The sequence below is a fragment of the Miniopterus schreibersii genome (assembly GCF_964146895.1).
Source record: "Miniopterus schreibersii genome assembly, chromosome: 1".
NCBI classification, from domain to species: domain Eukaryota; kingdom Metazoa; phylum Chordata; class Mammalia; order Chiroptera; family Miniopteridae; genus Miniopterus; species Miniopterus schreibersii.
In genome coordinates, this window is record NC_138101.1 from 59,530,327 (window position 1) to 59,554,523 (window position 24,197).

Consider the following 24,197-nt stretch of genomic DNA (forward strand, 5'->3'; position numbering starts at 1 on the left):
AATCATCTTTCAGCCAATAATATCAAGAAGATTCAATGGCTTCATGGAGTTTAGGGATCAGGAAAGGAGGACAATGTCAACTTATTAAAAAGTTCAACATCTTATTTTATATCTTAAAAGCACCCATATCCTGGTTATCTATTATTTGTATTACATGACTTAGGTATAAAGTTAAAAGATATAAGCAATAGGGCTAATACATTTTTTAAAGGTTTTCAACAATGAGCACTGAAACAAAAGAGTTCCTAATAGACCTGTATCTTTCAGCTTTGTTTTTAGGGTTAAAGCCCAAATTATTATCTTTATTCTGTATAATATTAAGACAAATATTATGCTTTATTTAAAAATCATTTACCCTGCCTCTTTGTAATTCACTCGTAGAATCTAACATGCCGACTCTGATGCAACTATTAATACATATTAAGTATACATACATGACAGACACTATGCCACAATCTTATTTTTAATGCAAGTACATATTTAGTACTCACTCAAAATATTCTGGCAATGTTCATAATTCGAAAAATAACTGTGATGATATAAAATAACAATAAAATTATGAATAAAATACAAAACAAAACTTTCCAATGCATATTATAAAGCACTGTTGCTTTCTTACAAGTGCACTGCAAATATATTTCAAGTAAAATTTGAAAGGAGACCACATAAATCATGGCTAAAACAGAGAATATCAACTTCCAAAATAGAGGCAAAAGACAGGAATATCAGAATAACTGGCAAAGCTTTTCAAACAGTATAAATCCTTTCCCCTCAAATATCTATTCCCCTACACAATTTTGATTTTTATTTTGCAGTGCTAGGAGTCTATGTATGTATATTCTGATATGATCTTTTTTCTCACTTCCCACTGAAAACAACTGATCCAAAAGGTAACCTACTTCCTAAAATTACTTTGCCTGCAATAACTCTTTTGATTATTTTATCAAAATGTAATTGATAATGAAAATAGTTTACTTCCTCTCCATTTTTTGAAGGATATCTTCTCTGGGTATATAATTATAAGTTAGCAGCTATTTCCTTTCATAACTTTAAAAACATCATTCTCTTGCCTTCTGATTTCCATCATTTTTGTTGAATCATCTGAGAATTATTTTTGCTCCATTGCAAGTACTGTGTCTTTTTCTCTATCCACATTTAAGAATTTCTCTTTTGTATTTAGTTTTCAACAATTTTAACATATTGTGCCTTGATGTAGCTTACTTTGTGTTTATTCTGCTTGAAGTCTATAGAGATTCTTGAATCTGTGGTTTGACGACTTTTGTCACTTTGAGAAAATTCTTGTCCAGTATCTCTTCACACAGTGCTTCTGCCCTATTCTTTTTTTTTCAGGCCTCACCTGAGGTTATTTTCTCCATTGTTTTTGAGAGAGAGTGGAAGCGGGAGAGGAAGAGAAAGAGAGAGAGAGAGAAAGACGATGTGAGAGAGACACATTGGCCACTTCCCACATGCTCCTGACTGGGCGGGAGACTGAGACTGCAACTAAGGTACATGCTCCTGACTGGAATCGAACCCATGGCCCTTCAGTCCATGGGCCAATGCTCTAAACACTGAGTCAAAGGGTCAAGGGCTGCCCCATTCTCTTTTTTCTCTCCTTCTGGGACTGCAATTACACATGTTTCACATGTCTCTTGTGCTCTCTTCTGTGCCTTCTATATTTTAATTGTGTTTTAAAGTATAAATATACTGAACTATGCTCCAAATTTACAAATCTTCTCTTCTGCTCTAGGATTAGTAAAATGACAAAAAGATCTCTTAGTTCTAATCTTCTGTTAAATCCATCAGCTGAGTTTTTAATTTTATGTATTATATTTTTAGTACTAAAATCTCCATTTGATTTTTTTTATAAACTTGGTTCTCTGTTAAATTCTTCAGCTCATTTCTTATTCTTGAGCACGTTAATCACAATCATTTTGAGTCTGAAAATCAAATATCTTTATCAACTAGGGGGTCTGATGTCTTCTTGCATTGTAATTGAATGCTGAATATTTTATATGGAAAAATGTATAAACCCTGAATGATGTTATCTGCTTCCAGAGATAATTTACTGTTCTTGTGTCTTACAGTTAAATAGAGGTAGATCATCTTGGGCCAATCAGGGACTGAGAAATTTTAATGCTGAGTTTAAATCTTTGTGGAAGCTAATCTATTTTCTGTTTGCTCTTTTTCCTGAAAATCTGGAGTATTTTCCAGGGCCCCTGTTCTGGGTAGTACCTCATCTCTATTTTCTGTCTCTCTAGCACCATGAAGCTTCTAAATAAGGCTACATGTTTAGCTGCCACTTTCTACTTGGATTCTTGGCTTCCTGCCTGCACATCTTACAAATCAACAAAACTTGCAGGAAAAAAGTAACAACAGCACAGAGTGCAGCATTACTTTTCTGTGGTTCCCTTTATTCAATACTCTTGGCTTCCTCAAGCCTTGACTACCCTGATATTCCTGAATTTCAATTTTTTGTTTTTACAACCTTGTAAGACTGATGGAAAATTTTACCAGCATTTCTGCTTAACACCTCAGCCTTTCTTCCTATGTCACTTACAAATCAAAAGATATCTTAATGTAAAAAGGTCCAGAGAATGTCAGCTTAAGCTCCATGCATTTTTCTTTCTCTCTGGAATCTTTATTCCTTATGTGCTATCTCCTCTGGTTGCTCTCTGTTGCCTTCAGCCATTTGGAAATCACATAATTGATCCAGCTTCTACAACTGCTCTCAGCAGCACATCTGTAGCTGATACAAGCTACAAGCATAGCCAGAACCAGAATTCTTCACTTTTCTTAAGATACCAAAGCATGTGACTGAATAATATTAAATGAAAAGAAAAATGAGTCATGTAATAATAAAACCCAGCCTCAATAATTGGAATGTATTCTATAGATTATAAAAAGAAGCACCTCTATCCTTCAGAACAACTCATAAAACTTTTATTTTTATGAGAGTTTAACTATGAAGTTTGAAACCCTTGTGAGAATTTGTAAAATCTTCAATAAGTAAAAACCATACAATTTTAAAAGGCATTAAAGAAACAAACGAATGATAAAGCATCCAAATAATTCAACATGAAACACTGAAGGTAAGAACTAAAAACCCAAAAGACAGTTTAATAAGAGAGAAGTCTTTCATATTTTTATTAAAATTTATATAGCCTTTCCAGGCCAGTGTTGCTCAGTGGTTGAGCATCAACCCATGAACCAGGATGTCACAGTGTAACTCCCAGTCAGAGCAAATGCCCCGATTGCTCCAACTCCAGTAGGGGGCATACAGAAGGCAGCCAATCAACGACTCTCATTATTGATGTTTCTATCTCTCTCTCCCTTTCTCTTACTCTCTGAAATCAGTAACAAATAAATAAATAATAAATAAATAAATAAATAAATAAATAAATAATTGTTATAGGCTTAATCTCATAAATAGCTGTTTTCTAGCTCATATTTCATATCACAATTGAAAAATGTCAATATGTTTGTTTCCATATGAACATTTGAGGCAAATTCAAGTAAGAAGATGCTTCTTAAACAGTTTTTAAAATTCATAGAGATTTTAGAATCATTTGAAACAAATGTCAAGACTGGCCATGTGTAATTTTTTACATTAAAAGCAGTTATGGGTATTTCAAAGTTCATGTCTGCCTAAAACTGCCATTTCAATCTAGTCAGTGCTCATGTTCACTGCTAAGAGTATAATACTGGAAGACATTTGATATAAGGGTTGCAAATATCAGTAATAACTCTAAAGGTCACTATAATTTTAACAGGTATATTTAGGAAATCTATTCTCATTCCCAATTACAATGTCATTGTATATTTAAAGAAAGGATACAATTGTACTTTATTAACTAAAAACTCATTCTATTAAAAGTTGCATGTATATTAAAATATACTTTATATTATATTTGGTGAATTTTTACTACTAAATTAGCTAACATATGTTAAAGGCCCTCTGATCTAGGCATTTAATCAATAAACAAAGCAATGTTATTTATAACTTCAAAAACCCTACAGTCACAGTTCTCAAAGTTTGTTCCAGTGACCCCTGGGGAGTCCCCGATATCTTTTCAGGGAATCCTCAAGATCAAAATTATTTAATTGGAATACTGTCTTAGTCCCTTTGGGCTGGTATAACAAAATCATAAACTAGGTAACTTAAATAACAGAAATTTTTTTCCTCACAGTTCCAGAGGCTGAAAATTAATCAGTGTTAGGTGAGGGCCTGCTTTCTGATTCATAGACAGCAGTCTTTTCACTGTTTTTAAACAGGGTAGAAGGGGTAAGGGAATTAGTCCCATTCAAAATGGCTCTACCTTCATGTCCTCATCACCTTTCAAAGGCCCCACCTCCAAATGTCATCACACTGGGGATTAGGTTCAACATAAGAATTTCGGGGAGACACATTCAGACTCTAGAAAATACTAAGATTTTGTTTGCCTATTTGACTCTTGCTCTCTTGTGAACACTTGTATATTCTTGTGGGGTTTTTTTTAAATATATCTTTATTGGTTTCAGAGAGAAGAAAGGAGAGGGGGAGAGAGGGAGAAACATCAATAATGAGAGAGTCATTGATTGGCTGCCTCCGATCTGGGGATTGAGCCCACAACCCGGGCATGTGCCCTGACCAGGAATCAAACCCTGATAGCCTCGATCCTAGGTCGATGCTCAACCACTGAGTCATGCCCAGCCGGGCTCTTCTTGTATTTTAAATATTTGTTTCAATTTCTAATACAACAAATATCAATAGATATGACCCACCTAAATAAAAGTTCCTTAGGCTCTCAACCATTTTGAGAGCAGAAAAAGGTCCTGATGCCAATAAGTTTGAGAACCAGTACCCCACAACTTAAATGATAAATTAAGAAAGAAAAATGATCAAACAAAAAATTGTTGCTAAAAATTATAAAACAGTAATTTTACACTATTGTATTGATAAATCCTAAATGTCTAAGTGTACCAATAAAAGTCAATACAATCAAAGTCAAAGCAAAAAGCAAAATTCACTAACATTAAATATTCCTATTCTCACAGAACGTTATGGACTGAATTATGTCCCCCCCAAAAAAATGCATATGTTGAAGCGTAAACCCCAGTGTGACCATATTTGAAAATAGGAACTTTAAAAACATAATTAAGGTTAAATGATGTCCTAAGGGTGGGACCCTGATCCACTTGGACTGATGTCATTATAAGAAGAGGAAGAGATACCAGGGATGCATGTGCACAAAGAAAAAGCCTTGTGTTGACACAGCAAGAAGATGAACATGTATCTTTAAGCCAAGAATACAGCTCTTAGAAGAAACCAAAACTGCCAACTCCTTGATCTTGGACTTCCAACCTCCAGAACTTTGAGAAAATAAAATTCTGTTGTCTAAGCCACCCACTCTATAGTATTTTATTATGGCTTCCCTAGTAAGCTAATAAAGAAGACTAAAGTTTTTCATGTTATTCTAATGACCTTCTATAAGTTTTAGCTATTTCGATGAGAATCACAATGGTAGAAGATATTGTACATATATATGCCTCACAACATTTTCTTAATTCTTTTATTTCCTTTGCTCCCTTAAAAACTGAAAATTTAATGCTTTATTTCCTGAAATAAAAAATTTTTTTAAATTTTTTTATCCTCACCTGAGAATATGTTTATTGTTTTGAGAGAGAGAAAGAGAGAGAGAAAGAAACATCGATCAGTTGCCTCCCATACACACCCCGACCTGGGATTGAACCCACCACCTAGGTATGGGCCCTGACCAGGAATCGCACCCACAACCTTTTGGTGTACAAGATGACACTCCAAACAACTGAGCCACCTGGTCAGGGTGGGAATGAAAAAAATTTTATCTCATACACAGACTTTGAATGTCATGTCAGTTCAAATATGATCCTTAAAGGCTCAGTTCGTAATAGCGTCCTTCAGATATGCCAAGGTTCTACCCAGGCTGCAGGTTTGATCCCCAGTCAGGGTGTGTGCAACCAGTCAATGTCTCTTTCTCTCTCTCTCCCCCTCGCTCCGTCCCTCTCCCCCCCGCCCTTCCTCTCTCTCTAAAAATCAATTTAAAAAATTAAGGAAAAAAACAACAGATATGCCAAGGTTGCAGGTTTGATCCCTGGTCAGGGCACATACAGAATCAATCAGTGAATGCATAAATAAGTGGAACAACAAATTGATGTTCTCTCTCTTTCCCTTCCTCTCTCTCTCTCTCTAAAATCAACAAATAAAAAATAAAGAAATATGATTCTTAAAAATCTTTCTCTCCCCAAATGTAAAGCAAGTTGATCATTGAAAGAAAAAAACCTCCTGAAGAAAACATACTTTTTAACAAAAAGTGGGGCACTGTGTTTCTAGTATACCCTCATTTGACTCCTTAGGCAAAGGATATCTTCTAAGAATATTATAAAGGAAAAGCTAGCCTTATTATTTTTTATTATTGTTATTATCATTTATCATTTAGGAGCCCTCATATTTCTCTTAGAAACTGACTTTCACCACTAGCCAGCTGTCAGATTTAAGGAAAAAATTAATTCCTACAATTGCTAAGTATTCCAATTTCCCAGGACCTTAGACTCCAGATTTCTAAAAAAAGAGCACTAGATATAAAATACTGCTTTGCAGCATTTTATGAAGAGTAGCCTGTCTATATCCAAGTAGCCTACATTTGTGGTGAACCTAAATAATAGTGAACAAAGGCATCTCAGTAGATAAAAAAGAGAAGCAGGAGTGCAAAGATAAATGTGTGCAGTCAATATCTTCCCATCATTTACACCCAGATACTACAACAAATGTAACTTATCTGCCCTTACAAAAGTCCTCCTGCCACTGAAGTAAATAGTCTCCAAATAAACTCAATGCTAGAACTGCATATTTTGAAAAGAATATAATTTCCCTTTTACTTAAATCAATTAGACGGGTTAAATAGATCTCTAAGCTTTTACTATCTTAAATTTGGAATTTAATATCATATTTTATAAGGCATAATCTTATTTGAGCTCTATTTGAAAAATGGAAGGAAATCTTGAACTCCGTTGTACTTGTGATGTAAAGCATCATCGATAATAACTATATATTATATATTATTTTTCTACTAAAGTCTTTCAATATACTATTAAATTCAAATAATCTAAATAAAAATTTATCAACTTATGCCTAATTTACAACTCAGTTATATCCTAGTTTTAACAGATGTTCACAAGTTATACATACATATTTAAATAATTTCCTTCTTCTCCAAAATAATATTTTGTACAAATTGTTTACAAATATAAGTCTACATAGAGAGCTTTCTGGTTTAAAATATTTTAATATATCACTATTACTCAAAATATTTTGCTTATACCCTAGTAGGTAAATGTGGACACATGCCCTGTACAGGATGACTTTGCATGTCCTCCAGGTAGGCCCAGAGGGCAGTATTGGCAATAATGACCCATCTGTTCACTACTGGCAACTAGAAAACTTCTAATGAAGACAAATGTGAGTCACCCTGTACAAGCAGGCTGCAGGGTGTTAATGAATCCACCTAATGGTCACTACCTGCCACTCTTTACTGATTGATCACCTAAATAAAAGGTTTAGTTTGAAAGAAAAGATGAGTATTTCACATACTCATTAGTCTTACCAGGACACTGCTTTCACTTTTTCTTATAAACTCACTCTTTACTACTTGTCTTTATCAATTCTTACAAAATATTACTATTATTTATTAGACTAGGTCTTTTAAAATAACCTTGCTAGCACTACTGAAAAATTAATTCCTCTTAAATTTCTCTACTGACTGACTCACTAGATATCAACTCCATATTATTATACAGCAATGCTAAATATATGAAACACAAAAGTAATATTTTTCTATGTCATGAAACTCTTTAGGTATATTTATATGTAACTTTATCACAAATATCAATCTCTCTAAAATGTTACTTTTTAAAATATTATTGTCAATAGCTGCTTTGAAATAAAGTTATTTCATTCCATTTCCAAAAAGAATGTTCACTTACAGAGACCAATTAATGAAATACTTATACACTCATAAAAAATGTTTAAATATGGTCATTTTACTTTCTGAAAGATGCTGTGGGTAAGACTCAAGAATGATAAATTCAGCAGTTGTTTTTCAGAATAAAATCTGTATTACATTATACCTAAACTCTTAAAGAAAATCTAATGATTCTTTAAAAACCATGCATATAAAAACTATATACAGTCAAAAAAGTGGAAGCATACTTATAAAAATATGCATATTTATGCATAAAGCTATGAGAAATAGTTTAAATTAAGTCTGAAGAAGTTTCTATCTATAAACTATTAAATTTCACTTTCTATATATAAGAAAATTTAAAACAACCAGCTGTTGCTTCAGTCACAAATGGACTATTTATTCTTATAGTAAATCAGTTTACTGGAGCGGGAATCATAATTGATCTTCATTGAGATGAGCTGGCAATCCTTAAAAGTTATAATTCATATGTGAGTACATGCATACAACATATACATACACACACATACACCATCGCAATACTCACTTTAAGAGAAAAAAGGGTGTTCCTTTAAGCTAACAAATCTAAAATATCCAATAAAAAATTCAATGTGAACTTTTTAAAAGAAGAAGAGAATATGATCACTCAAATTAAAACTAAATACAGCGGCAGGATAATCACATTATGAAATACACCAAACATTAGTTTTATTCATGTAAAGGCAGTGATGTAGCTATCACATTCTTATCCTCAAAAACAGTGTATGAAGATGAACTACATGTGGCTGCTTCTGTCACTCAAATAGTCTTAGGGTATTACATTAGGAAAGAAGATATGAATTTTTAATAGCAACAATATATGTAATGCCTTAAGTGAAACAGATGCTTTCACATGCATTATCTCATTTCTTATACAATCCTATGAAGTAGGAATTGTCATAACTCCCATTTTATCAATAAAAAAGTTCAGAGAAATTAAGTTACTTTTCAACATCCACACTTAATAATAAGAGACGAAGCAAGATTTCTCATCCATATTTTCTAATTCATAATTCCCATGGTCTTTTTTCCATATTCAAAGTTGAAAGTGAAGTCTCCTTGATTTATATCATAATCACTCAGTGTTTTATAGCAACATGTCACTTACGTAGGGGCCATTTGTTCAGCTAGCATGGATATATGAAACAGGCTAAACATCAGAAAAAAGCAAAAGATACCTATGAGTAAGTATAATAAATACCCCATAGAAGTGTCATTCTGTACACCAAAAGGTACTGGGTTCAATTCCCAGTCAGGGCATATACCCAGGTTATGGGTTCAATCCCCAGTCAGGGTGCATCTGAGAGGCAACCAATCGATGTTTCTCTCTCTCCCTCTCCCTTCCTCTCTCTGAAATCAATAAAAACATATTTAAAACAAAAAAAAATGGGCAGAGGAACTGAATAGACACTCCTCCGAAAAGGACATATAGACGGCCAATGGACATGAAAAGAAGTTCAACGTCACTAATCATCAGAGAGATGCAAATTAAAACCACAATGAGATATCACCTCACACCTGTCAGAATAGCTATCATCAACAAACAAGTGTTGATGAAGATTCGAAGAAAAGGGAACCCTCATGCACAGTTGGTTAGACTGCAAATTGGTGCAGCCACTATGGAAAACAGTATGGAGGTTTTTCAAAAAAATTAAAAATAGGACTACCTTATGACCCAGCAATTCCTCCTCTGGGTATTTATCTGAAGAAATACAAAACACTACTTTGAAATAATATACCCACCCCTATGTTCATTGCAGTGTTATTTACACTAGCCAAGATACAGGAGCAACCTAAGTGCCCAATGATAAACGCCTGCATAAAGAAGGTGTGGTACGAATATACAACAGAATATTATGCGACCATAAAAAAGGATAAAATCTTACCATTTGCAACAGCCTGGATGTACCTTGAGGGTTTTATGCTAAGTGAAGTCAGACAGGGAAATACAAATACCATGTGATTTCATTTATATGTGGAATCTAAAGAACGATATAAAAGAACAAACAAAACAGAAACAGACTCATAGATACAGAGAACAAACTTATGGTTGCCTAATGGGGAGAGGGTGGGGAACTGAGTGAAAAAGGTGAAGGGATACCCTGGCCAGATGGCTCAGTTGGTTGGAGCTTTGTCCGTACACCAAAGATTGTGGGTTCAATTCCTGGTCAGGGTACATAACTAGGTTGCAGGTTCAATCTCTGATCTGAGCACAATCAGAGGGCAACTGATCTATGTTTCTCTCTCACATCGAGGTTTCTCTCTCTCTTTCTTCCTCTGTCTCTCTTTCACTCACTCTCTCTCTCCCTTCCTCTCCATCTAAAAAGAAGGTTATAAAAGCATATCCTCAGGTGAAGATTAAAAAATAAATTACTTTAAAAAAGAAAAAGGTGAACGGATGAAGAAGTATGAATTGGTAGATTGGTAGTTACAAAAGTCACAGGATATAAAGCACAGTATAGGGAATATAGTCAATAATAATATAAGAATTATGTATGGTGCCAAGTGGGTACTAGACTTATAGGGGGGATCACTTCATAAATTATATAAATGTGTAATCACAATGCTATACACTTGAAACTAATATAAAATAATATTGAATGTCAAAAAGTATAAATAAATAAAATAAAGCCTTTGGGTGTGGCCTACTCTTAAAAAAAAAAATAATGTTGTCAACTTTTTTTTGACAACATTTGGCTCAATCCTCACTCCTTCTGAATTATATAATTTAGCCCAAAAAATAATTCCTAAATCTCCAGTCCACATTCTCAATTTTCTGACTACCTTCAAAGCATTTCTGCCTAGCCCTAGATTGTTTGGTTCAGTGGTTAGACCATCAGCCTGCAGACTAAAGGGTCCCGGGTTCGATTCCAGCCAAGGGCATGTAACTCCATTGCAGGCTTGATCCCCAGCTCTCCTTGGACAGGGCTTGTGTGGGTAGCAACCAATCGACGTGTCTCTTTCACATCGATATTTCTCTCTCTTTGTCTCTCTCTCTCTCCCTTCTACTCTCTCTGAAAAGCAATGGAAAAAAATATTCTCAGGTGAGGATTTAAAAAAATACAAAACATTTCTGCCTATGTAACAAATACATGCTTAAAATAATCTGATTCCCCAGTACTACATACACACACACACAGTGTGGCATGCTTTCTATATTCTCTCTCTCTCCAACTTTCTACACCGTTCACATCATACTCTAAGTGAGAAATCTAGGAGTCATCCTTAATACTTCCTTCCCCTCATCCTCCCACATCAAATTAATTATTAGATACAAATCAATGCTAACATTCAAATATACATCACTTTCCCCTCATTTCTAGGCTCATTTCACTATCTTAATACAGGCATTCACTATATGAATCACTAGGCATCATCACCTCATGACTTCTTCCTCCCTCCCTTTCCCCACAACTCATCAATCTGACTTATAGCTAACTGGTGTATTTTTCTAAAATTACAAAACTGTTCATGAATTCACTGGTTCATCATCACCTACAGATTAAAATAAAAACTGCTTTTCTCAAATCTCCATAGCTTTGCACATCCTCTTTGCTTATAATTTTCTATCCATCTGACAAAAATTACCTATACACCCTTCAACAAAATACAACTCAAAGATACTTTGAAATCCTTTCCTGATTTCTATCATCCTCCAAGCAGAATCAATGAGTTTCTCTTCTGAAGCTTCAGTGTATTTTATTTGGGTAATATCATACCATTGTTTACTTATTTGTTCCTTCCACCAAAGTGTTAACTCCTGGATTCAAGAAGCTTTGTACTATTCATCACCTTTCTTTCTACGGCATGGAGTAGGTGTTCAATCAATATTCATTAAATGAGTAATAGTAATAGGTATCACTTACTGAGTATTAACAAGTGTCAGACACTGTGTTAAGCAGCATGGGAGTATATATATATAATCACATCTCATTGGATTCTCACAATAATCTTTTTGTAGATATTATTACTCATATTTTAGAGATTTAGGAGAAAAAAAATATTCAGGCTTAGAATGTCAGAATAACTTGTCCAAGGTCACACAGCTAGTATGTGGACCAGGAAATTGCAGTGTGATTCCCAAGCCTGAAGTCCTCACCACTAAACCATAAAAAAGAAAATCCATTTACTTTATATAGTTCCTAAATTTTATCATGAATGAATATGACTTCAGTGTATAAACTCACTGATAACAGTATAAACTATTTTACAGACTTGAAGATATCAGATGCTCTTCCAAGGATATTGAATCACTAATTAAGCAATAAATAAATATTTTCAATCTCTTTCTCACATGTAATATTTTCCACTTATCTTTTAATGATTCAACCCCTTTAGCCCATCTTTCTTGGCATCTTTTTTTCCTCCTCTTTGAAACCCATAACTTAGAAGTTGGAAAAGTTTTCTTAGAAAACAAGAAAAGTGAGCACTCAGACTTTTGATGCAGTAACCATAACACAGATAATCTGTATTTGAAGAAGAAAAAACACATTTAATTTGTGCAAGTCTTCCTAAATCTTTGTTTATCCTCAAATTAAAGCTCTTTCAAGGCCACCATTACACATTACTAACTGGAATAAATCGCAAAGTGCCTGTTATAATGGCAACCAATTAGGTAATTTAATAAATACAAAGACTAGCAATGAAAAGTAAAATGGTGAAATTTCTGCATCAGAAATAATGGAACAATCCAATCATAAAACAAAACCATTAAAAATAATGTAATGGAAGGCTTCAAAAAATAATCACAAAAAGCTATATATTATTTCTGTCTCTTATGTCCTTATTATTAATCTTTTTAGCATATTTTTACTTATATGAAATCATGCCTTTCTACTTGAGATCTACCTAAGATTAGTAAATTGTATTTAGGTAATCTACTAATTCAGGGAAAAACTTAGTTCATAAATTACACCGTTAAATTATAACTTTTAAAATTCTAACAATTTTTAAAAATGTATATGTATAAATAAAGAAATGTGACAGCTCTATAATTCTGTTTGCAACCAGAATTTAAATAACATTTTTAAATACATAGTTCCAAGTTATATCTCTTTGGCAGAATTCCAAAGAATTAAAATTTCCAATTTAGGTTTGCTCAGAACTACAAAGTAAGTTTTCATACCTTGCCACATAATTTTTAAACACTTCTCTCTCTTTTTTTTTAAAGTTTTCTCTATTATTTTCTTTTTTTGCTCAATCCCCACCCCCAACCAGAGCTGTCTGCATGCTCTCAATATCTGTGAGTCTGTCTCTGTTTTGCTTGGTAGTTCAGTTTGCTCATTAAATTCCACATATGAGTGAAATCATATGCTACTTGTCTTTCTCTGACTGGCGTATTTCACTTAGCATAATGTTCTCCAAGTCCATCCAGCTGTCACAAAATGGGAAATGAATGAATAAACAAGGTTTTATGTCAATAAAGATGCAAAGTATTGGCGCCACCTAGTGAAATTTTATTGTTTTTTAACAGATAAACTAATATAGCAACTTCATAAATTTCACATTACTACATCAAAGAATTTCAATAAAAACAATTGTTAAATGTTTTTGTAAAATAAAGACTTCATTAATGTTAAGGAAGATGTTAAAAAGAATTTTTATTGCCAAAGGCAAGATTTTTCCTGTGAAAAATATTCAAGTTGAATATAAGTTAATATTTGTGTTTCTAACGTAAGTTCACAATAGAGTAGAAGCCATAATATACTCAAAAGACGTATTGAAACAACATCGTGTATACAACAGAATTAAGTAGAACTCAAGAAATGATAAATTTTAAAACTCACAACCATTCATTAAAATATTATATTCATAATATTATATATTTTATTTTGTTAGACTATCAGAAAATGCTTAAACCCAAGACACTAGAGTATACTTGTTTAATTCATTTACTGCTTTAAAACTTATTTTTCTAAGGCAACAGAATAAATGGGAGGAAAGAAAAAACTAAGAATTGTTTCTCCAAATTCAAATTTTAAAATTAAACTGCTCATTTTTCAGATCTGTAATCAATTAATTACAAAAGATTAGTAAACATTATGTATCTCACTCCACTAACTATAGGTATACAAAAAGAAACAAAGAGAAAGAAAGATTCTTGTCCTCTAAGAACAACAGTTTAATCGGGGACATAAGTTAAATATATTTGTAAAGATTTCATATACAAGAAATGTTATTAAAATTAGTCATAAGTTCAGACAAAAGAAAATCAAACTTACAGAACTCTTACAAGTCAATAATAAAAAGACAAATAATTCAATTTTAAAATGGGCAAAGGATCTGACTAGACATTTCACTAAAGAAGATATATAAATGCCAATAAGTGCATGAAAAGATACTCAACATCATTAGTCTTGAGAAGTGCAAATCAAAACCACAATGATATACCACCTCACACACACGAGGATGGCTATCAAAAAGATAAACTATAGCAAGTATTGCTGAGATGTGGAGAAATTGGAACCTTCAGACTTTGGCAATCATCATATATAGTACACCTGCCTTGTGAAACAGTTCCACAAAAAATTAAATATAGAGTTATGATATTATCCAGCAATCTCAATCCCAGGTATATACCCAAGAGAAATGAAAATATGTGTCCATAAAAAGACTTGTACACTAAATTTCATAGCAGTATTATTCTTATGCTTTTATTTAGTATATTACTATACTAATTATTATTATTCTTAGCCAAAAGGGTAAACACCTAAATGTCCATCAAACAATAAATGGATAAACAAAATATGGTATATCCATACAATGAAATATTATTCAGCCATAAAAAGAAATAAAATATTGATATATGCTACAATAAGAAAAACATTATGCCAAGTACAAGAAGCCAGTCACAAAAGGACAAATATTATATGGTTCCATTTATATGAAATATCCAGATAGGCAAATCTACAGAGACAGAAAGTAGATCAGTGATTGCCTAGAGCTGGGATGACTGGGGAGAAATGGGAATGACTGCTATTTGGGATGAGTTAAATAATCTAAATTGATTGTGGTGACAGTTGAATAACTCTTTGAATATACTAAATCATTAAATTGCATACTTTAAATGGATGAATTGTATGATATATGAATATCTCAATAAATCTGATTTTTTTAAAAAGGCAAACTTGTACATTTAAAAAGTGGTGAATTTTGAGGCAAACTAAATAATATGGAGAAAAAACATGTTGAGAAATGAATCTAAAAACAATACATCCCCTCTTCTAGCATGTGTGGTAATTTCTCCCTTATAGGTAGATACAGGAAAGTGAATGTCCTGAATTAGCCGAACCTAGAGAGTTCAAAGAAAGAACTTTATAAAGATAAGAAAACCATGGAGGACAGCCAAACTAGAGTGAGCCAAAAAGAGAAGTATGAAAGAGTCAATACAAACCAGAAATCTGAGTGAGATCCAGGGTAACAATAGAAAGAGCAATGGGCTCTGTATAAAAAAAGAGTATTCTAAAACAGTTTCAAGATACTACTACCTATAACTAATTTTTGTGCACCATCTATTGTAGGAGTCAGTGCATCAGCTGATTTATTGCTTTTATTTATTGTTGACACTATTACAAGATGTCCCCCCTTCCCCCTCCACTTTGCCCACCTCCACCCAGTCCCCACCCCCTCCTTCTAGCCATCACCACACAGTTGCAGAAGAAAAGAAATAATAAGAATTAGAGCAGAAGTCAATGAAATTGAAAATAAGAAATGAATGGAGACAATCAACAAAGCCAAAAGCTTGTTCTTTGAAAAGATCAATAAAATCTATAACTTTCTAGCCAGACAAACTAAGAAAAAAAAAGAGGACATGCATTACTAATATCAGAAGGAGAGGGTACCACTACAGATCCCACAGACATTAAAATGATAATCAGTTAATACTACAAACAACTCTATGCCCATACATTTGATAAACTAGGCTAAATGGACAAATTCTTTGAAAAATTCAATCTGCCAAACTCACACAAAAAGAAACAGATGATCTCAATAGGCCTATATTTATTAAAGAAACTGAATCAATAATTAATAACCTTCTAAAGCCAGGGCCAGATGGACTCACTGGTGAATTCTACCAAACATTTACAATCTCTTTCAGAGGACGGAAGCAGAATACTTCCTAACTCACTCTATGAGACCAGCATTACCCAATACCAAAACCAGACAAAGACATTACAAGTAAAGAAAACTACAGACCAATATCTCTCATGATTCTAAATTAACAATTTTTATCCTGTTTGAGATTTATAATTGTTGTTCTATGAAAACAATGATACTATATTATTTTGTTACTGTGTTTTTCTAATACTTCTATAAACAATATTTTTAATTGCTGGTTAATAATCAGGAGAAGACCAAGGAAATCAAATGCAGAGAAAATTCTTAATGAAATAGTTATTAATTTTTCAACTGAAAACCATTTCTCCTTGCTCTAAATGGATCCATTTTTTAAATGTTATCCTATAATCTTCAAGTTTTTTTAGTATGTTTTTATTGATTTTTTTTTTTAGAGAGAGGAAGGCAGAGGAATAGAGAAACAGCAACATTGATGAGAAAGAACCATCCATGGATTGGCTGTGTCCTGCACACCCCCTACTGGGGATCAAGCCCACAACCCAGGCATGTGCCCTGACAGAAATGAATCCCATCTGGTGACCTCTTAGTTTATGGTTTGATGCTCAACCACTGAGCAACACCAGCTGGACTAATCTTCAAGTTTTTAAGTTTAAATATAATAATATACTGAAGAGGAAAAATTTCAGGGTATTATTTGCCTACAAGTTCCAAATGAGTAAACTGAAACATAGCTACAAAAAATGTATTTAACGAACTGTTAGGTTTTATATTAATAAACATACACTATCCAGATCAAGAAAGGTGAAAATCCTACTAGGTACTAATCAGAATACACCAAGAATATTGTGTTAGTTCTAGTATCATATGCTTTTTTAAAAAGAGAGATTCACAAACAAAGGAAGATCCCTTGATAACTTCAAAGGAAAATAAGTTATTATGAAGTTAAATGAGAATACATGAAGGTACTTAGAACATTATTTCTTACTATAAAAGATAAAATGAGATCAAAAAGAAGTCATAGGAAAAGAAAGAATAAGTAGGTAGCAGGCAGGTAAATTTAAGTCAGCTTAAAAAGGAAATTGCAAGAAACAGTTGACATTACTGAAACAAACAAACAAACAAAACCCCTAGGGTTGGTGAGGGGTTTTTTTATCACAAGAGGTAGTCAAGCAGAGACAGTGATCACTTGACAGCGATTTTAAGTACAGCTTCTTCTACAATATTTACAGAGTGACAATTAGCATTAAGATCTAATAGTACTTTAATCTTAGTTCATAACTATAATAAGATTCAATAATCTTAAAATCTGGAAAGTAGATGAAATAGTTACTTTTCAACTTACCTTTTTTTCCTCCTGCAATATTATTACTTCATAATATCGTGGGAGATGTAAGCAATAATTTTTTGGTTGATCTTTCTTGATGTTAATATTTTCATAATGGGTTGTCTTTTTCCTTTAAAAAATTAAGAAATTGAGTTCTCAATTTCAAATAGATAAATATTTATATAAGTCAACAGAATATTTTTACACCAACATTTTCTGCTTAAAAAGTATGCAACAGTAAGATTATCTGGGTGTGTTAGGCCAATATATTCTAAATTTTGTAAAATGCATTTATTTATTTGGGTGAGAAGTTCTTAATTTTCCAATTCAGAGCATTATAATAAAACTATTCTAATAATGACTTCAAAAAGAAAATAGGGTGTGGGATTTATGTCATGAGTTTAAATTAAAAGCTACCAAAAAGTTTCCTGTGTGTTCTATTTATGATAAAATGTCTTTAAAATTTCAAATCCCTTAGTATTTCCATTAACTAAAATAATGGCGAAAATAGTCCTATGCTATTTATATCACAAAAATATCAAGAAAAGAGCATAAAGGAAGATCTTTGAAAACGAAAGGGAAGCTTATTATCACTGAAATTTACACAACCTCAAGAAAGAATAACAAACTAAGCAAACAGTGATTAAGAGCCCAAGACAGCCTGGTGAGAATCCTAGCATTGTTATTTGCTAGCTGTGTGACCTTACACAGACCACCTAACTTCCCTAAGCATCAGGTTAGATTCCCCACCTAATTGGAAATAGTAGTAAACAATTCTCAAGGTTGTAAGATTAAAGTAAACAACATTATGAAGTGTTTAGTGCCTTACATACCCGTAATAAGTACACAATAACTTAGCTATTATTATTACAAGTATTGTAGGCTATACTAATTATACTACTATTTTTTTCTATTTCTTAAACAAAATTTTTTAAAAATCTCATATGAGATATTTCCAATGAACTATCCAGAACATAAGCAGATTAAAAAGCAGATAATAGAAAATATAAAAATAAATATTTAAGTTATATAATCACAATAATTTGGCATTGCTATAATTTAAATATGCATATAACATATCAGTTCACTGTTAAATTTTGATTTGACTGATTTTTTTACACAAAATTTAATAAATGAACTTGTTTTCCAAACCTCAAATAGTTTTATAGATAACAAACTTATATTTGAGGTATCAAAAGAGTCACATATCATTTAGGGTCTGTCTTTCCCAAACAACGACCTGTAAGCTCATCTTTTCACTTACAGTGGCCAAGCATCTCCATTTTACACTGTATCAAATCTCCCAGAATAATTCTAATTTGACCCAACAAAACAAAAGTCAAAAAGAAAAAGTGTAAAAAAAATTTCAGCTGCCAGAAGGAACCAAGACAACTCCATAAAAAATATACAGTGAAGATAGCAAAACCAAAGAACAGACAATTAAAGAAATGGTAATAACTGTAGTCTGGAATACAATCAGTACAGATAAATTCCTAGAAGCAAAAGTAAAAATACTTATAGAAGAAGAGAACAGGGGAAATAACAAAGATCAAAGGAAAAGTAACATTAAAAAATAGGAGGAAAATGGAAATGGGATAAGGTTGAAGGAGTAAAAAGAGCTGTTATAAAAATACCACCACATAAAATCAGAGCCACATGACCAGAGAGAGTCCTGGTTATGTCTGATACTTAGTCAGAAGTACAGTGGAATGAATGGAAAACAATCGTCATAAAACTACATACCTGCAAAAAGGTTAATTTTGCTTTATGTCAATTAAACCTCAGTAAAAGTGGCAGGCAGACAGGCAGGCAGATTAAAGAGATAGATAGAAACCAAGCAAACTGGAAGAAGATGAGGATAAGATTAGGATACTAAATAACGAACGCACATGTCAAGGGAATGAGCAGAGTTAAAGCATTGGATAGACTTTCTTTTTTTTGGAAGAATGACAAAGATATTAAGTTTGGACCCCATTAGGCTAAATATACATGTTAAAGTTCTAGTGTAACTACTAAAAGAATAAAATTACGAAGTGTAGTCCTAGCTGATTTGGCTCAGTGGTTAAGCATCGCCTGTGGACTGAAAGGTCTCAAGTTCAATTTTAAAATTAAAAAAAAAAATACAAAGTCTATATCTCATATTAGGAGAATGAACAGTGAAAAGGACAATAGAGTATAAATTCCCCAAAACAAGGACCATGTTTTATTCTTTTCATTCTCAGTTACTAAGTTTAATACTAGCACTTAGCAAGATTTCAAACAATATTTGTTCAATGAAGAAACAGTAGCTGGGGTATCCAACAAGAGCCTAAGTTGTATCCACCACTGGCATATAGATGTCTCTGAGTAGATCTAGCAAACCAACTGGATAGGTAATCACTGTGGGACTTCGTGCAAGAAAACTCATTCTATGAGAGAGAAAGAATCACACAGATAACCAGAATCCTGTTAAAAAAATAATAATGATGGGGGGGAAAGGTAGATTCTGCCCTAGCCAGTTGGCTTAGTGGTTAGAGTGTCGGCCTGCAGACAGGAGGGTCCTGGGTCCAATTCCGGCCAAGAGCAGTACTTCAGCTGCAGGCTCAACCCCAGCCCTGGTCGGGGTGGGTGCAAAAGGCAACCAATTGATGTCTCTCTCGCATCAATGTCTCTCTCTCTCCCCCCCCCTCCACTCTCTCTGAAAAGCAACGGAAAAAAGATATCTATATATCCCCTTGGTTGAAGATATTTAATTGGTTGAGGATTAAAAAAAAAAGAAGAATGGTAGATTCTGAGGACAATATGGTATTTGTTACTCAATTTTGTCTTCCACAGACTCTTGTCTAAGGCCTTACTATAAAAGTGGGAGAAAATAAAAACAGAGCTATTTTACTAGAAATTTATTTCCTAGTTAAATTTCATTATTATTACCTCCAACCTACCATGATGGCACTGATCCACACTGAGAGTGCCTTCTAAATCTATGTGGTGAAGAATAACCAGGGCCAGGGACAAAATGAAGAATCCCCGGTCAATTTCTTTTATATTTTCTCTGATCTTTTGTCGGTTTATAATTAAAGACAGTACATTTTAGCACTTAAGATACATGAGCTATATAATTGAACAGGCCTTAGTTAAAGTCTAGCTCTGCCACTTAATAGCTACATGATCTTGAATATGTTATTTATTCTCTTCAACCTGTGCATCACAATAGTAACTACAGGAAGACGGGTAAAGATTAAATGAGGGAATATATGTAAGTCGGGGTAGCACAGGATCAGGCTCACAAAAAGCAATCATTTTCATATAGGTTATTCCAAAATATAATACTTCTTGGAGTTTTTATACTGGTTTTTCCTTTATAAAAAACAGCATAGGCAAGTCTAAATTATTAGGATATAGTAAAAAACTATATTAAAGATATACTTTTTTTCTACTTACTGGGCTATATCATACTGTCCAGGACCAGGCCCTGACTTTATAGGTAACTGTAGTCTTCCCGAAGATTTGCCAAAATGTATTCCCTTGTATTTTAAAGTTGCACTGGAAAAATCCTATTAAAACAAAAAGTCAAGATGAGATATAGTTTAAATAAGTCATGAAATAAATTTTAACTGTTAAGTCTAAAGCTAAAGCAAGGATAACCTTGGTCAAGGGGGTTTCATGGATAAATGCTAGGTCTGAAGGTAAGTTATTACTGCTGTGTTCATTGCACACCTGAGTCAGCCAGGAATCCTAAAGAAATGCCTCTAGTTCTAGCATGTCCTCAGCCAGTAAGAACGGCTTTGCTCTTGGCAGTACATTTAGCAACCTAAAACCTTAAGGGCAAAGAAAATGAGTTCCTTGTCATTTAAAAAAGGGAGGGAGGGCAGAATTGTATGACTTAAAGAATGGAAAAGTCTATTAAAAATGACCTTAATTAAATAGAAACTATATTCCTTTCAAGAAATTAAATTAAAATTCAAACATCACCAACAGATATTAAATAACTTCTAATTACCTGGTATTTAAAACTATAATATATTCATATAAAGTTTTCAAAGAGTAACAAATATGTGACAATAAATTAAACACCACCCCCATTTCATTTTATTATTAACGCTGAGGTCAAGATCAATCTTTTAACACCAAAGAAATTATTTGTGACATAAGAAATCAATAATCACCTTTCCTTTATATGCACTATAATAGATATTAAAATTAAGTATGACCCATAAAAAGTTCACTTTAGAGAAGTTAAAGCATGTGGTTTCAATAAAAACTAATAAAATAACAAAGTATAATATAAGAACAGCAGCTTCTCTTACAACACTTCTCTTCTGTTGACCTAGTACTCTCTAAATTGAGCAATCATTTAAGAATATTTTAAAAATTCCATGTTTTAACTGATGGTGAAAGGTGAATTCTAGCCTATTTATCTTATTTTTAATTCACATTTATAAAAATCAGTTTAAAATGAGCTTGAATTATTAAAGTAATTGATATATATGATATTGAATAAAATCCCCATAACATAAACTGATAGTTTAACTGCATAAAATAGTGCATCAGTAGTTCTAGGTGACTATTACTATTCTAGAACAATAGACCCAATCTCTATTACCATTATAAATAATAATAGCAATATTTGATTAAAAAAACAGTAAGTCGTTTTAAATGATTATTCAAACCTGTATTTGCCCCACTCCCACAAAATTTCAAAAGAAGTATATAAAGCAGACACAAATTATCAGTGCTAAAACTAAAAGAAGGCATCATTCACATTCCAAAATCCTGAGGAATTTCTGAAAAACATAGCACAGCAGAGACTAGAACCAGAAAAAACCTTACTACATGTGAAAAGAACATCAGCTGAACCCTCTTAATGTCCCCAGAAAGACAAAAACTGCAAATAAGGATGGACTTTGGGGTATTGAGTAGGCAGCAATTCCCAAAACTACTAATACCTTTGGAGATGTACACCAGTGTCATTACATGAAGTGATGAAAGAGTGCTATCACCCACTCTATTCCTGGTACGGATGGTTGGACATATATTGAAGCACTGCCATTAGCCCCTAATAAACACAGACTTTCTAGTTAGGAAGGTATCATTCCGGAAAGCTTTGGAACGCCACAACAAAATCCAAAATGAAACTGGCACAGCACTAAAATTTCCTACTATGTGTTCCTAGAACACACCACTAACAACTAGCCCTCAGATGTTATAAAATGCAAACACAATAAAACTAAACTTTCCCTCTACACCCTCCTGATCTTAAAGAATTAAACAGGGGTCAACACAATCAGAACTTTGATGTTTGCATGAAGTGAAATGGGACCTTGCTGATTCTTTTTTCATAGCTGCAATCTCACAGAGAAATGGAATTATAGTTTTTCTAAAGGTTTCCCCGGCTTTGATTTTAATAAATCCCCTTGCTTGTTCCTTGCTTAGGGTGATGGAGGATGTTTGAGCTGAGAAACGAGTGTTACCAGCTATGTCCAAGTAAGATTCAGACATGTTTCAGAATGTCTGGTGAACAAATAGAGCAAACCAACCAGAAGGTGAATGTGAAAATTAATCCTATGGGAAGCAGCTAATCATGACCCTCCCCTAGTAAGAAAATCTTAGTGTCAAGAGTGGCAAGGCTAAATACTGAGTATTTTTTGTTGGATGAATTTGCCTCCTATCGGACAGTCCCCACTAGATTTATGCCTGTGTCCTATAGAGTGCAAAGGGGCTATGATAAAAATCTAAAGGACCTGTTTCATAAAAACACCAGTAAATATCAGTGCTACTTACAGACCACTCTAATAGAAAATGACACAAAGAAAGAACAGCATTACCCCTCCAACTTTCCCCAGCTCAGCACACAGCTTTAGTTGTGATCAAGTGCATTGGTGGAAATGCCCAGCAGAGAGCCCCATCTGGAAAAAGACTGACATGTCTGGTGGAGCAGTAGCTGTCTCAGCGGAAACAGACTTGTTCAGGAGCATTGTTGAGAGAGCCTCTGATGCCTTCTATAAACACCTGGAAAGGGGGAACTTTGCAGAAGGCTAGAGGTTATCTGCATCAATAGGAGACAACATACATATATGAGTTACTAACATAACTTTGACTCTCTTTATACCACAATCTAATGAAGCTTGGGAAAACCTGTTACATAAATAGAATGAGTTCTTATTTTCACTAGGAATATTCCCAGCACTGTAAGTGGTCTCAGTGTGCTTAGATTATGGATATGCAGATCCCTTCCAATGAACTGTAACCCAAAGAGCAGAAAGGTATTTTCCTCTCTTCACTACAGACATTTAGCTTTAACACACTATGAAGCTACAACACTGTAAAGCACTATTAGTAGTAGTAGTGTTATTAGTAGCACTATTAGCAGTAGCAGCATTATTACTATTATAAGTAGGTTGTCCAGCGAATAGCATGATTCCCAGCCCAGACCCTTGTCAGTCCTAGAAGGAACGGAGCTATGAATAAAACTTGAAAGAGCTATCCCACCAATCTCTATAACACATAGCGTATATACTGCTTTGACCCTCCTGAGTATAACACAAAAGGAAATAAGGCAGTAAGATCATCCAAAGGCTTTGGGTCTGGAGTGCAGAGACAAAAGCTGTAACACCTAGCAGAGCAGCGTAGAAAAAACTGCACAGCCTGACATGTCCAAGAGAGCAGCAGATGGTAGGAGAGAGGTACTAGAAGAAACCATGGCATCCACTAGAGTAGCTGAAAAGCAGCCTGATCCTTTGGTTCAGTGACAACTCCAATGTTGGCTGCACCTTACAGAGCTTCAGGAAAAGAATGTTGAGCCA

General features: G+C 33.6%; 1 protein-coding gene across 1 annotated transcript in view; it reads right to left on the reverse strand.

Moving 5' to 3' along the window:
* Nucleotides 1-24,197, reverse strand: part of STPG2 (sperm tail PG-rich repeat containing 2) — a gene marked incomplete at both ends in the record, with an annotated part of 128,969 nt that overhangs the window by 79,079 nt on the left and 25,693 nt on the right. The window contains 2 exons of the mRNA XM_081153780.1: nt 17,434-17,536; nt 20,836-20,948. Of these exons, the coding sequence (XP_081009906.1) occupies nt 17,434-17,536; nt 20,836-20,948 (216 nt within the window). The remainder of the gene's footprint in view (nt 1-17,433; nt 17,537-20,835; nt 20,949-24,197) is intronic.